This window comes from Protopterus annectens, chromosome 1.part2 (assembly GCF_019279795.1).
Source record: "Protopterus annectens isolate FY-2018-M chromosome 1.part2, PAN1.0, whole genome shotgun sequence".
Classification (NCBI taxonomy): domain Eukaryota; kingdom Metazoa; phylum Chordata; order Ceratodontiformes; family Protopteridae; genus Protopterus; species Protopterus annectens.
The window spans coordinates 1,080,360,828-1,080,377,317 of NC_056727.1; the positions used below are offsets into that span (position 1 = coordinate 1,080,360,828).

Sequence of the window (16,490 nt, forward strand, 5' to 3'; positions counted from 1 at the left end):
GGGATCTGGGGATATGGAGCAGTGCACCATGGGATACCTGCTTAGCCCAGCCAATGAAAGACTTCGAGCTAGAAAAATTGGCAGAGTCGGAGCCGATATTCGGCTCCGAACCCACGGGTAAGAATGTAGGCGAGATAGGACTACATAACATCTATCTTTTTAGTTGCTATAACTTCTGCTCGAAGAGTCTTTAAACTTCAAAGCCCCATCTTCGAAGCCTTCTTATTTAATTTTCCATAAAGGTAGGGTAGCGTTACAAACCAATCCATCCTTCCTTCTAAAGGTGGTGTCAGAATCCAACATCTATCTATTAATCTTCCAATTTTCTTTCCAAATTTCATGAACAAGGGAGAATACATGTTACATTTGTTGGATGCTTACAAACAGTTAAATTACTATTTGCATAGAACAAAATAATCTGAGAAAAAACAGATTGTTTCTTTTGCGGAATCAAAACTGGGCAAACTGGTTACCAAAGTAACTTTAGCCAAATGGTTAACTAATTACATTTCATTTATTTACAACAGATTGGCTTCGTCCTTGTCAAAACCTTTAAGAGCCCATTCAACTAGGTCCATTGCAACTACATCAGAATTCTGATCCAGGTGTTCATGGACAGTATCTGTGCATTTGCAACTTGGGCTAATCCTCACACCTTTATTACTCATTACAAATTGGATCTCGTCTTGATGGGAAGAACAGCCTTTGGCTCAGCAATGCTCAGGAATAACCTTACTTAAAGTCCTCCCGGGATTCAGGTAGCTGGGGACTGTGTCCCACTTGTTAAAGAATGAATGAAAATTGGCAACATCAGATAAAGACGTAATGCACTCACCATAACGTTCCATCTGTGTTGACCACTTTCATTCTTCCTCTGCTCCCCTCCCTCCAACCCACTACCAGATGGTTTGCGACATCTGGAAGAATGAGAAGATAATACAGGAACCAAGGTTCCTGCCTTTGAGCTCCAGATATTGGTTTCTTATCCTAGTGCGGTTGTTAAATTTCTAAGAAACTATAAGGCTAGCAAACAAGACCTGAGGTATGGTAGTGGAGTACAGCATTATGAGTAAGGGAGGAGCTCAAGAGTTTCCAGTATCCATGAGCTGAAAAAGTGGCAGAGTCTGATCTAAACTCACTTGTTCAGGTGCAATGAAAATGGGCAACACAGACTGAACATTATGGTGAGTACATAACTTTTTTTTAGTCAGCTCAACTTGAGCGGACTAATGGTTTGGGTGCGTGATGTTGTCTTGAAGCTTTAGAAGCTCGCTGGCTGTTATATCTGGTAGGATAGAATCCATACAGCTAAGGCTACTACTGCAATGATCAATATGATGAACACCAACTAAACAACCATAAAGGATAACAATCAGTCCAAACTGAGAATCTTTGCAAATTTCACAGAGTATATCTATTGGGTGGAAGGTTTCTCGGTAGCTTTAATGCCTTCTGGTATCCCTGCCTGAAGGTTTACCTAAGGCTACTATAGCAGTGATCAAACAAACAAACAAAAAAAAAAAAAACGCACTGAAAGAAGAGGGTCTCAAAGGTTAAAAATTACTTTTTTTTTACTGTTGGTTCATTAAAGGAGTTATCTATTGAGCGCTTTTGTCACAAATAAACCAGGGACTTCATCAGAATACAAAGTCATACTAGCCCTGCATCCCTTAAAATACATGTAGCAATGATCAATATGATGAACTCCAGCTAGACAGCCATAAAGGATAACAATCAGTCCAAATTGAGAATCTTTGCAAATTTCAGGAGTATATCCATTTGGTAGAAAGTTTCTTGGTAGCTTTAGTGCCTTCTGATATCCTTGCCTGAAGGTTTAGCAAGATTTGAGGTTCTAACCCAACAGCCTGCATCAACTGTTACCCCAAACATGGTGGACCTCTACAGCCTTTAATGAGAGTTATTTCCTGTACTGCTAGGAGGCCAAAGAGCATATACCAATATCCTTCTTAAGCATAAGAGGCTGACAAGAGTTAAGTTCTGGTGTTTCCACTGTGAAATTTGGGAAAGGCACAGACAGCATGGGAATGGAGGGAAAGCATACAGGCATCTCCCATGCTATGGAGTGAAGAATACATGTAATGCAAATGCCAATCTGCCCTAGTGCACTGAAAAAAGGAGGGAAAACCACATTCTCCAAAGTGGTGAACAGTCTGATCTCTGCAATGCCCCACTTCTGAAAGACTCCAAACACAAGCTCCTGAATCCACAGCTCCAAAAGAGGACTGAAGGAGTGGCTGAGAGAGTATGCTACCAAATTAACTCCACATAGGATGCGAACTGCTGAAATAGTGATGCCACTGACTATGTCATAAGGCACAACAATGGCTTTTCTCCAAAGAGGCTACAACTGCATGTCCTCTGGCTTGTTTATGCACCCGATGAGATGCTGGTTGTTGGACAGATTCAAGAAAGGACCCAGAAGCATCTTTTTCTGTAGAGTCCTAAGGGTCAGGAAGACCATACAAAGCTCTAGCTAGCAGACTTGGGGGCTTCTCTCATAGGGGATCCACATTTCTTGTAACATAGAAGAGCCAGAGTGAGGCATCCATCTTACATTTGAACAATAGTCATCAACATTTTTGATAAGTTTTGACGTAAGCAGGGGAAAACTACCTGAAGGTTAGTGGGGATTGGCTGCCATGCCAATGCCCAGTAGCAAGCATATGACACAAAGAAAAGATCAATGGACATATGGTGGGTCTGCCATCACTGGTACCTCAAAGTCCATGGGAACACACACATTTTTAGTAATGTCAACAATGGTGCAACAGAAACAGAGTTTGGGCAGTTCCCTGCATACTAAACCAGAGGACATGCTCATGACTTACTGGGCCTTCTTCATGGGCAGAAAAAACATCACTGAAGACTAGTTAAAACCATGTCATTAAAGGTAATTCTCTGATATGGGATCAATGGGTGAATTTTTTCCCTAGTCTGTCGTTAAAAACAGATTGCAAACATAACAGCATACACTTTAGTTATAACATAAGAAGTCTGGAATCACCAGATTCTACTCATTAAGGCAGCAGACCACATCATTCTCCTACTTTTTCAAGGCTTCTACCACCATTCTGAACAATATGAGTTAAGATGAAGTTCCAAGCAATAGTAATTTGTACAGAAAGTGGTGCCAATTTTGAATGAACTGATGGAAATCTCCTTTGTAGACCTCCTATAATAAATGTGCCAGAAAGCATTTACCAATATGTCTAGTGACACCATACAGGTATTCAGTGATGGCCAAGGCATAACCCATTGGACAGTCAACATCAAGAAAGTACAGTTGTGTAGGTACTGCAGAAGTAGGTGTTTTGGTGAGGTGATTGTTGCATTTATCACTGTAGGAAACTCTGCTACAGGTTGAACTCCTTCCTCAACTGTCACATCTGGGAATACTTTCACAAAAGCTAGTCTGATGCCACCTTACTTCAAACAATTTCAAATGCCTGGTACATAGGAAGTATGTGCCTGGGCCAACTTCAGTTCATTCTAAACCCTCTTGCAACAAGGCTAACCTGCCTGGGCCAACTTCATTTCTTTCTGAATCCTACTGCAACAAGGCTAACCTAAACATTGGCCTTGAGCACTGAGACAACAAGGGCCTTTGTCTGAGACTCGACTATTGTGCTTCCATGGCGGCCTTGCACAAGAAGAAGAGAAGGATAAGAGACAGTATAAGTAATAGTGAACAGAGTAAGATTTGAAGCTTGTACCCACCGTGGCCCAAATTACAGTACACAAGAGAGGGGAAGAAGGTAGGGAAGCAGGATGGCAACATTGGCCAAAATTGACCTTCTATGATTATAAATAAGTTGCCTAAAGAACTGTACTATTATCTTTGAATGGATTACTGTATTAGTAACTGTAGGGAAAAGTTCCAAAGCTGATTACCCCACTGCCAAGTGTAAGGCGAAGATTAATGCATTAGAGAGGAGTACATAACGCCCTTCAAAATGACAAAGGCAAACCCTGCTTTTACCCTGGAAGCCACATTCAACCTGCAGGAAAGTCTGAAATAATGACCATTTGCCACTTCAAAACATCCTGCACACTAACTCCTAGCAGGAAAGCATCAGGAATTGCTGGTCCTAGAAGAGCTGGGCTGGATTCATTCCTGTATAAACTTCTCATTCAGCTTAAAACAAAATATGATGCAGTATACTAACTATATGGAGGTAGCCTGTTTAGAGATAACTAGCCCAAGCTTGCTGTCAGCAAAAGATACAAATTTTCTGATAACTTTTGTTCTGTCTAGAAAATCTCAGTTGTCTCTGAACATCCAATGAGTGAAAAAAATATCCCCTTTTCTACAGCACACAGAATATCACATAATTGTACAGCCTGGTTGAGGGCTACCGCTGTAACCAATTTAAGCATGAATGAGGACTAAGTGAGCACAGTTATTCACTCTTTGTGGAAGTTAAGGTTCTTGGCATATTGAGACCTGAAGCTCTGATACTCTTCTGGCACAGGTGACTGAAATGAGGAATTCTGTTTTCCAAGTCAAGAATTTCAGGTTTACAGATGCTGCCAGTTCAAAAGGTAGCAAGACCGATTTCAAAAACATGTGTTGAGATCCCAGGCTTACAATAAACTGTACCTGGGAGGCTTAAAGTAGAGAAAGCTCTTTAGAAATCATATCTCACTGGCAATCTACATGTGAATACGTGTCTACTTGTAAGCAGGTAGATTTAGCACAGATCTACCTTCAGTGAAATATAAGCCTATATCAAACAACTAGAGAGAGACTGAAGAACCATAAGCGCAAGCACCAGTTGTAGTGTGTGCCGTTTCTTCCCTTGGTACCAGAAGGAAAATCTCTTCCATTTTGCCAAGTACAACTTTCTTGTTCTAGGCCTCCTAGCCTCCCTCATAACTTCCAACATCTCTACAGTAAATTTGTGTAAATGGTAATAAATTATTGTCCTCCAAAAGCTGCAAGGTTCAACGTGGTCAGACTAGGCTGTATCAAGGAACCTTGTGGATTGAGTCAGGAGGTTCACATGCTGAGGCAAGCAGCAGGGCCATTTCTCTCTCACTACCTGAATAAGGTGAGAGTATCATTGCTGCATTTTCCAATACTGGGGTAGGGGACTTGCTTTTGGCCTCTTCTCATTCTTCTATATCACCCTGGGGATGGAGAAGTACAGAGGTTCATCTCTGTAACACTTCTCTATCAGATCAAGGAACTAAAACTAAACCCCAAGAAATGTGTGATAGTATCTTTTGGGAAGTCATCCATCCCTGGTAACTATCATATTGATAGCACACCCCTTAGAGTTGACCCAGTAGTCAGGGACTTAGGGACACACATAGATAGTAATCTAGCCTTTGACCATTATTTTTCTATAATGGTGACAAAATCATTCTATATTGGACAACTTATAAGCAAAGGTATGTTATCTAAGTCCAAGGAAGTCATTGTTCCACTGTATTCAGCATTCATCAGACCTATCATTGAGTACAATGCCCCCAGTGGTATGTACCTAACCAGGCATATTAAAGGAATACAGGGTGCAAGCAAAATGTCCTCTGCAGACTGCCTCAAGGCCCTATCCCTTTATATCCCTACAGGCTTTTGAGGGGATATCTATGCCTGGCATACAGGGCATTGTCAGACCCCACGCTGATGGACTTCCTGCATATTCCCAAAACAAACAGCACCAGAATTACCCTTCTAAAGACTTAAACCTTGCCTGTGATATAAATAGGACCTGCTGGAGAGATAGTTATGTATCCCAGAGACTACCCCGTCTATGGGGCAGGCTCCCCCATCCATGGGTTAGGGAGGAACTCTGCTTCACAATTCAAGTGCAACTTGGACAATGGGATGGGAAACCGGAAATTCATCTTTGGTTTGGCACCTATGTCTCTAATGGATACAGGTGCCCTGTAAATGGTTCATCTCCCAAACCCCTGCTTACACTTATCAAGGGTATCAGGACTTGTCAGAGATTTGGGATACATGGCTAGGCTTAAAAAGGCCCTTGTGGTCGTTAGCCTAGTACACGACTATGAGTCTGTGAACCTATAAGGAACCCCTCCCAGTGCAGCATCCATCTGTGTGGCTCCACAGAAATCAAGCTTAGCTGATCTAACACTAAATTCTCCTGAGCTGGCCTACAGGTGGCTGTTACAGACATGTTTACATGCGAGGCCTGCAAGGTCAGCCTGAAAAGGTGATAAGAATCTCTGTCCCCCATTTATGTACTGCATCACTGTAGTACATCTGTGACAATGTTCAAAGTCATGGGCATCCAGACATCTTTGAAAGCCTTCAGGACACAAATGGCTGCCATAATCTCCTTGATGCTTATGCATAGTCTTTATTCTCTAATGTGCCAGGTGGCCTGCACTTTGTGATCCAAAGTGTGGGATCCCCAGACCAGGTCTAAGGCATTTGTGGTTAGGGTCTGACTGGGCACTGGCTACCAAAATGCTATCTCATAGTTTTTCAGCTGCTGTACCTACTGCATTAAATTTGTCCTGACACAAGGTAACAATGGGATGGAAACTTCCCAGGGTTGATACTACTGCTCCCACATATTCTTGAAGGACCATTATATTTTTCCACCTGTGTAATTTGGATAAGGACACCATCAGAACAGTAGATGTCATGTGTCCTACAATGGTCAAGAACTGTTGGGCCATTAGTATGGGTTTCTTGCCATGGACTGGAAGAGGGCAAGTCAAGGACTCCACTTTCTCTTGAGGACAGTAGGCCCTGTTGGTGTTGCATCCACGAGTGTCCCAGGAAAGAGTACTTTATGGATTGGGTACAGGTTGGATTTTTGTTTGTTGAGGGTGAACTCCAGAGTGACCAGAGCCTTTAAGATGCAGTCTTTATTCCTCTACATCTCCTCTTAGGAGTGGGTTATATGGTACGGAAACCACATTCAATCTGATACTCTTAGTGTTTCTACAGGATCCAAAGTACAAGTGCAAGACACGAAGGACAGGAGTTCTTCTCTAGCCACCCTAGAAACATAGAGGGAAGACAGAATACATAACTCAGTTTGGGCCTTGACGAATGCTCTCATCATCCCTCCCCCAAGTCATACAATTTAAAAGGCTCTGCACAATACTAGCAGAATTCACTAACATGATCAAGGAAGGTCTTAACTCCAAGTAATTAACAAGTTCCCATTATGAGGAGAAGCTCTCAAGTCTTTGCCTTGGTGCAGGCTTTTGTATTACAGTGATCTCCAGCTAGGAGTCCTCAGCAGTTGACACATGATGGGGGTTAACTGGGGGCAGCCCTGACTATGGTTGAATCTGATATAAGAAGAGAAATAGGAGCCTAGATAGAGTTATATCAGCTCTAATAATTTTATAAGAAAAAGAACCTGTGTCTTAATCCCTGTGGGGTATTCCTTCTTCCAACCTTCTTTTTTCTTTTCATTCCCCTTCCTTTGTTACCATATTATGGTTATACAGCCTTAGGGTAAGTTTGTTCTTTCTTTCTTTTCAAAGCGCATGTCCCCAACCTTCTATAAATATAACATTGTACTCAAATATGTTCTACTCCAAAGCAAATGACACAAATGGCATGACAGAGACTTCCCTACATACCTCTCAACATCTTAGCACAAGAAATCTGAACAAAGCCTATAATAATGGGGGGAACAAAGACTGATTTTAAATATCGCTCTTATAAACTTAGACAAAAGTAATGTCTGCCTAGGAGAGACATGTTATTGTTATTCTTACAGCATTTACAAAATGCCATGGTCTTATCCATAGCCTAGACTCCGTGATGAAGCACTGTCCCAAAAACAAGCAACAAGTCAACATAGTACAATAAAATATCAGGAAGCTCATGACTAGCTAACTACAATCCTTTGTACGGCAGGAAAAAGGAACAATTTAACAGTGAGCCCTACAATGGCACAGATTGAATATCATGTATAGGCAGTGTTACATAGATAAGACGTCTTAGATTGAAGTGTCCCCATTTACAGGAAGATAATTAGGCTTATTATATGAGAATTCAAGGGCGGTGGTAGTGCTGCGGTAGCATTGTCGCCTCACAGTAAGACGTTGTCCTGTTCGATTCTCAGCTAAAGCGTCTTCTGTGTGGAGACATGCGTGAACGGGCGTACCTTCGTTGAAGGTTGTGCGTCAGAGCTGGCAACTTGGCACGTAAAAATCTACTGCCAATCATTAGTGGACCGGAGTTCCACTGTGGCGACCCCTAAGTGGGAAAAGCCGAAAGACACAACATATGAGAATTCAAGGATTACATTACATTTATGGCAACCATGAATGGAAGTGAATACAATTTAGGAATGTTAAAGTCCTGTGATGGTCTTGGAGAATAACATCCAGGTAACCCTGTATTGTAGTCTTACTTATGTTAAACGAGAATGTATTTCCAACAATTTATGGTGATATGGAAAGGTCTCTGGCACATGTCTCTTAATGGTGTGAGTTCTCCAAGACTGCCTGGATTATAAAGGAAATTTAAAAATTGGCTCATATACTAGTTACATTGATGCCAATTCAGCCTGGGGATTAAGGGTCATATGATGCTAGAATAATATAGCGAGCAAATCGGGGGTCATTTAACCAATTTTTTCATGCGACCATTTTCTATGGTAGTAAGAGACCACTGCTGAATTTCACAAAAAGTTAAGTTACTTAGATCAGAAGTCAAATACTGAATAACAGGATCTTTTTTCCTCAAGAAAGGGAGGTGCCAGGTTGATGATACACATACCCAGTAAAGGTTCATACGTTTTCACTAAGGTTATGGCCAAAGGAGACTACTGAGAAGCTCAGCCACTTCACTTATTACTGTAGGAGACTAACAAAGTCTCTTGCTAAGCAGAACTTCTCCACATATCCAATGTGAAAATGTACAATCAACTCATCTAGTCATCCAGTCTGGTTTAAAGGCTACTAGGGAAGCATATGTCTCATGTATCCAGATTTTCACAGAATGTCCATATTTTTTCCTCATATTTTTGGTCTGTCCCTCATAAAACTTTTGGTTTTCTTGCAAATCACTGAGGACTGAAGGCATTAAATAATAACTTACATTTAAGTTTCAGATTTGATAGCCTTCAGAAAATGCATGCTAACACAAAACGTCTTATTCTTGCAACTTTCTAACTTTACAAGAGCAATATTCAAAATCGGCCCCTATATTTGAGCCTTGGTTCTCCCATTATTATAGGCTTTGTCCAGATTTCTTGCAATAAGAGGTAGAGGGGTGCATAGGGAAGCTCTCTGCTTGATAAATCAGGACAGCCTACCTTAGAAATGAGGTATACATTGTGTAAGGTATCTGTCCACGCCAAACTGCAGTGCTTATGTGGTAGTACAGGTTTAGGTCTTTATAACATGTGTTTCTTTACCAGTGGTTCTATTTAAATGAAGGAGTTCCAAGAGTTTTAGGTCATGCATAGCACAAAAAGATAAACAGAGATCCCCCTCCTCCAGCAGTATGCATGACAGTGAGTAAAGAGACAGAATTTTAATATGTCACAAAAGCTAAGGGTACCAACACTTAATGTCTTTTTAGTGAGGAAGTGCTGAGGTCTCTCGAGCTGGTTTAGATGCTTAATAAAGGTCCATGCTGAAAAGTGCATTTTATTAATTGGTAAGCCTAACAATGGATGAATAACAGTTATCATGGGATAACAAGAAAGGCACAAAACTGCATATATACTAGGGTATGAGCTTTCATGCTGAATAGCAAGGTTTAACACTAAAAAACTATATAGGCCTTCAAATGTTTACTCCACGTGTCCTCAGCAGCTAAAACAGTGAAGTATATTTTATTAGTATGGGGCATGTATTACTTTGCTTAGAAGGAAAATAATGTAAGGGTAAAAGACTTAAGAAACGTACACCAACAGGGTAACCATGACAAAGGAGATATCTGTTGCATTTTCTTGGAATAAAGGAAGAAAATGAATACAAGTAATCAATGTTAGATAGGTGGAGTGCAAGTTAAGGCTCTCTAATAATAAAGAAGTGTATTCTCTAGATCAAGTTAAAATAGAGTGTTTCTGTGTTCTTATTTGATGATTGAGCACAGACATAAATGGTACTATGCACAAACATTTGCTGTTACTACAGTTAAAGACTGAACTGCACACAAGTATGTGATTTCCAACACTTTTCTTCCTGCAGTGTAATGCAAATAAAAAGTATTATTTAAAAGTTTACCTTGACACATCTGACATTAATGCCAGGGCAGACAAACTTCTTCCACAGGAGAATAGCTCTGCTGTCACCGCAAGTAATAGGATAGGCAATTTCAGTATCTTCACTAATTTCAACCGTATTGTTATCTGTACAAACAAAAAACATGTAAGAATCTAAATAGAATTGGGGCCATAGGAATAATTATTACAACATTCTGTAGCCTACAGTGTTGTTTCTTTCAGTTATCTGCTCCATCACTGCAAAATAATTTCATAAACAACACTGCAAAAATAAACTGCATTGTACAACAGCATGGGACACATTACTATAGGCAGAATGGAAAAGTCAGCTGTTCATTCAGGATTCAGTTTAATTGTTCAATTCACAGGAAGTTACTAGGCTAAGGGCCCTAGGTCCCTTACAAGCTTAGCCAAGTTCTACCCTTATTTCCACGATCAGCACCTATTGCCCCTGTCCAAGAGGGACACAGCTGGAACCCCCAGGGTGAATTTACAGCTACTCATCCAATTGTCCAGACTGTGTTTGAAGAGGGCCAATGAGGTGCTCTGTTTTACATAAAGTGCGTGTCTGTTTCAAAGGTGTTGTAACCTCTGGGAGATCAATCTTTCCCTCCAGCAGGTTCTATTCATGTCACATACTAGGTTAAGGTCTTTACAGCAGGTAACCCATGTAACATTTGACTCACTGATATGCAGCATTTCCAATAAAGCAGAGTAAGCGATTGCCTTGTATGCAAGGCAGAGATTGCATCCGAGTACTCTGTATGAAACAGAATAAAGTGACATTGATTTCAGACAATCCACAAAGGACAGATGCTAAAGACTTTGAATTTTCCTTGTGAAGAACCTTTGTGGTCTTTCCAGTTGCTGCAGGTGCTTGTAAGGGTACATAAGTACGTCTATAGTTCCCAGGGTCAGTGGAAGCATCATCTTTGTCCAAGGGAATAATGGTGGCCATTTTCCATTCAGCTGGGATGAAAACAGTGCTTAGGCTATGATTGAAGAGAGTGATCAATGGTGTTGCTAATTCTTGCAGCCCATGAAGGACACAGCCTGGGATGTTATCAGGTCCCAGACATGCTGTGTTTTTGACCTTGGAGAGACCTGGCCTTTAGAAATACAAGGTAGAGGACAGGTGGTGGGGACAGGGAAGTGAAGTTTTCACAGAACCTGTCAGCCAACAGGTTAGCTATGTCCACAAACTCAGTATATGCAGTATCATTAACTACCAGTTCTGCACAAATTGGGCCTTTTAGGTTATGGATGTAACTAAAGAACAGCTAATGGCTGTCCTTAGTTAAGGAAGCTAATTTGGACTTGTAGTTTGCTTTGGAGGACTTCACAAGAAGTCTTATTTGCTTGTTTAAGCTGAAGGAGTGTTTCCAGTTTACAGCTCACTCCCTTTTACTCGGACAGCAATTTTTCCCCTTATTGTAAAATTAATGGCAGTTGTCCACCAGGTAAGTTTGCTCTTCCTTGAGGAGCTTGTTTTGGGTCCTATAAGGTACGACCAAGTCAATGTAGTTATACAGGTGCATGTATAAAAGCATTGGTGTAGAACTCAGCATAGTTGCCAGTTCCATCTGAGGGGATGGTGCAGTGAAGCTATTTACACATTTAAGAGGTTATAAACTGCTTTGGAGACATTTTTTGGTTTAGTTGCTGCTGGGTGGGGGGTTCAGGTGCGACAGTTACTTTGAATGAGATTGATTTGTGGTCAGATCTCAACAGGTAAGACCTCACAGTTGGGGTGATACAGTGCCCCTCCCCCCATATCGGTAAGCACCTGAAGTATCTCCAGGGAATCTTACTGTTTAACCAATTTGGAGGTGTATTTATCTTTAATGAATATTGATACACCACCTCCTTTAGTTTTCACGCCTTCAGTTTGTGGTCTGAACGTATTGAAGGAGGTGTAATCTAGTATGGCTGGAGTGCTCTCCACAACCTTGATCCAGGTCTCTGACTGCGCAAATGTCTATGCCTTCCAAGGACTGCTTCCAGTGAGTGCAGTTTCATGTTAAGACTCCTAGCATTTAGAAGCATAACCTTGAGGTTGTTTTAAGATGAAGTTATGTCGAGAATTTTGTCCTTGAGACACTGCCTAAAATAGGCACTATGGAGATGGCAAGAGCCTTAGGCAGGGGTGACACATGAAGACCTTCTCTGGAAAAGCTTCAAAGTCTGTCAATCATCTCATCCCAGGCTGACAGATTCTGGATCTCCTTAGAATGACACCAGAAACTAAACCAATTATTGAAGTCAGTCATTTTCTGTTTGTATTGAGGCATCATCCTAGGTGAAAGTAAAATGCTGCTTAAGGCTAGGGACATATCCGCCTGAGACACAAAGTCCAAGAGCTCAGTCATTTCTCTCTTCATATACTCCAGTGAGGTACGTCTCAAGTTGTTCACACCGATATTGACCGACATTGTCATAACACTACCTGCTGCTGACAGACCTGAGTGCATTTGTGATATGGCTTATCCTGGCACCTGACAGACAGCTGACACTGACTTTTTCCGTATCCGGCCTAGTGAGAGGGACATCTGTGTGTCTCACAATGGAATCACCTATGACTAATAGGTTTGGTTTTGTGTTTTGCTTCAAGGGCTTGACAGGTGAGACACTGGTGCATGAGCTATTAAGTGTATTGTGTTCTGCAGAGGAAGTATTATGTGCAGTGTGCTTTTTGTTTGTGAGGTCTCTGATGTTTAGGTATGTTTCTGGTGAGGATCTCTGCATATGTAGGTATGTGTGATGTGGGTTTGGGTGGAGTAGGAGGTGAGGTGTGACCCGCTCATTGTCATATGTACTGACTGGTGTGTAAGAGAGCATGGATTCAAGGTTCTTAATATAGCTCCATCTCTCACATGTTGAGTTTGTGTGGACTAGGAGTAGGGGGTTGTCAGTGAACATAAGGCAGTTGCTACACTGCCTCAGGATGCCCATGTTGACCAAGCTGGCTGCAGAAACTGTGGGATACTGTCCATCCATAGTGTTAGGTAAATTTATATGGTCAAGAAAAGAGGTTGTCCTTAGGAATGGCTAGTGGGTAAGAGGTCTGTTGATACCACTGAGGCTAGGCTTAGTGTCCCACCTGACAGTAGATAATGGCCGCTAATGACCACAAGGGCCTTTTTAAGCCTAGCCATGCATGCCAAATCTCTGAGTTCTGATACCCTAGATAAGTGTAAGCATGGGCCTGGGAGATGAACCATTTACAGGTTACTTGTTTGCATCAGAGATATAGGTGCCAAACCAGGGGTGAATTTATGGTTTCTCATCCAATTGTCCAAGTTGCACTTTAACTGTATTAGGGAGGAACTCTGATTCACATGGATGGGGAGCCTGTTCCAGAGATGGGGTAATCTCTGTGATACATACCTATCTCTCCAGCAGATCCTATTTATATCACAGGCAAGGTTTTAAGTCTTTACAACAGGTAATTCTGGTACTCTTTGTTTTGTGGATATGCAGGAGGTCCATCAGAGTGGGGTTTGACAATGCCCTGTATGCCAGGTATAGATCTCCCTCTCAAAAGCCTGTAGGAGGCAGAATACAGGGATAGGACCTTGAGGCAGTCTGCATAGGACATATTAATTATGCCCGGTATTCTTTTAGTGGGAACCACTGTGGACGTTCCAGTTGTTGGATATGCCTGGATAGGTACATAGCAAAGGGGGCATTGTACTCAATGACAGGTCTGATGAATGCTGGATACAGTGGAACAATGACTTCCTTAGACTAAGATGCCATATCTTTGTTTATAAGTTGTGCAACATAGAATGATTTCCTCACCACTGCAGACACATGATAATCAAAGGCTAGATTACTATCTGTGTGTGTCCCTAAGTCCCTGACTACTGGGTCAACTCTAAGGGGTGTGTTGTCAACATGATAGTTACCAGGGATGGATGACTTCCCAAAGGATACTATTATGCATTTCTTGGCATTTAGTTTTAGTCCATGCATCTGACACCAGTTGTGTGTCTGTGTCAGCCCCTCCTGGAGAACATTTATGTCAGTGTGAGACTATGACAGCTCCTAATTTGCAATCATTGGCAAATTTAGTCAGCCAGAGACCACTGACATTGGACTTGACTTCCGAGAACTAAATGCCAAAAAGGAGTGGTCCAAGGACTGATCCCTGAGGGACTCCACTTGTGATGGGCATCTTTGCAGAGGTGGACTCCCCAATTCTAACTTCCTGGGTCCTGTCTGTGAGCCAGTTGGCTATTCACTGGGCGACCTATGGGTTTGTACCTAACCTCTTGAGTTTGTCAACAACGCCTGAGTGGGGTATTGTGTCAAATGCCTTGGCCAGGTCAAGGTAAGCAGTGTGAATGATTTTGCCCTCATCCGTTGCTTTGCTGACCTTCTCAAAGAAGTTCACCAGGCTGAGTAGGCATGATCTGCCCTTTACGAAACTAAACTGGGTTGGGTCCAGTGTCTGGAGGTTTAATTTATCTCTATTGATCATCTCCATGATAATTCTTTCCATGGCTTTACAAAAGGTGTTGCAACAAAGTATTGGTTTAAGGGTGTGCACACTTATGCAACCAGCTTATTGCACGTTTTTTATTTTGTTATATTTTTCCCCCTAACAAGATTTGTTTGTTTTTCAATTGAATTGTACAGGTTATAGGTCACATTAAAATTGGGAAAAGTTTTTAAATGATTTATTGTGGTCTAATTTTTTTATAACACAAAAACCTGGCATTTTAACAGGGGTGTGTACATTTTTTATATCCACTGTACATACACATATACATACACATAGATATGTATACAAATACAAACATACACAAATTTATATATATATATATATATATATATATATATATATATATATATATATATAAAATATCTCCACATACACACACAATTTACTTATTTCCAGTTTGATATACATCTATATGCATGAATACATACATGTTATACAATATATCCACACACATTACATTATATATATATATATATATATATATATATATATATATATACATACATGCATACATATACACACATACACATATATCTACATATACACATACACGCACACTCTCTCTACTGAAACCAAGCATAATGCAGGTTGGCACAATACACATTATAATCTCAGTTCAGGCCTGCTTGGGATCCTACCAACACAAGATTTCAGCTCAGTAACTGTCTGACATACTCAGGTAAAATTATTTGGGTATCCACTTAAAAACTAAGAATGAAAGAAAAAGGTTTCATTTGGAAAAAAAAATTAAACTTTACAACTTTTTTTGCGAATCAGATCTAATTAGCACTTTCAGTACACTGGTTGCAATGGTTGAAAAACTGCAACAAGAAATTTTGAAAGCCAAAACATGTTTTTATCTTCATTTACTTAATGAAATAAGCCAAAACAATAGATTCATCTTGTTATACATAAAGACTGCATTAGCCCCTTCTCACAGGGTACAACTCGTCTAGACAGTAAAGACATCACCAACTGTGAAATGACTATTTTTGTATTATAAGGATCTACAAGTGCACGTGCGCACACACACACACACACACACACACACACACACACACACACACACACACATAGACTAAATACCTTCTGACAATAGTACACCTCTGCTGTTTAACTGATTAGGGGAAATAAATTCTGATAAATAATGTATTTTATGTAGTTTTCCGTAAGCTGTACGTCTAAAGTTGTTTAACTTTGATCAAGTGATTCAATTGCTTTTACAGACAGACTGCTATCCCTGAAAATATCATTTTGACTAGGTACACATCCAATGTTCAATTGAGTTGAAGCAAGAGAAATAATATTAAAAAATCTAAAAGGTATTAATGCTCAATGCTACGAGTCTAAACAAAAAACTCCATTCCCTAGAAGCTCTCTTTACCCTATAAAATGCTGACGTCTGTGCGGTCACTGAAACATTCTTTAAAGCCGCATATCAACAGTGCATATGTTATAAAGCCTTCCACACATTTAGGCCAGCTACTTCACAGGCAGGGACTAAAGGTGGAAGTGTCTCTATTTACAGCAAAAATAAATATACTTCAAGGCTGGTCAAACAGGACAATGCACTTGAACTATTCCAAGTTCAAATCACCATAGAGTACAGCTTCCTTGCAAGCTATAGGTCCCTCTCTATGACCCATGAAACCCATACCATATATTTAAACTTATTAGAAACACTAACCATCCAACCTAATACCATATTCATGGCTGACTTTAATTACCCCACTATTAACTGGGAATCCTACATGACACCAAACGTACATGCACAGAGATTCCTGGAT

General features: G+C 40.8%; 1 protein-coding gene across 4 annotated transcripts in view; it reads right to left on the reverse strand.

Annotated features, from left to right (window-relative positions):
- Positions 1-16,490, reverse strand: part of GMEB1 (glucocorticoid modulatory element binding protein 1) — a 536,371-nt gene that overhangs the window by 377,487 nt on the left and 142,394 nt on the right. For all 4 annotated transcript variants that reach the window (XM_044059984.1, XM_044059987.1, XM_044059986.1 and 1 more), the window contains exon 4: positions 10,198-10,322. In XM_044059984.1, coding sequence (XP_043915919.1) covers positions 10,198-10,322 — 125 coding nt within the window. The remainder of the gene's footprint in view (positions 1-10,197; positions 10,323-16,490) is intronic.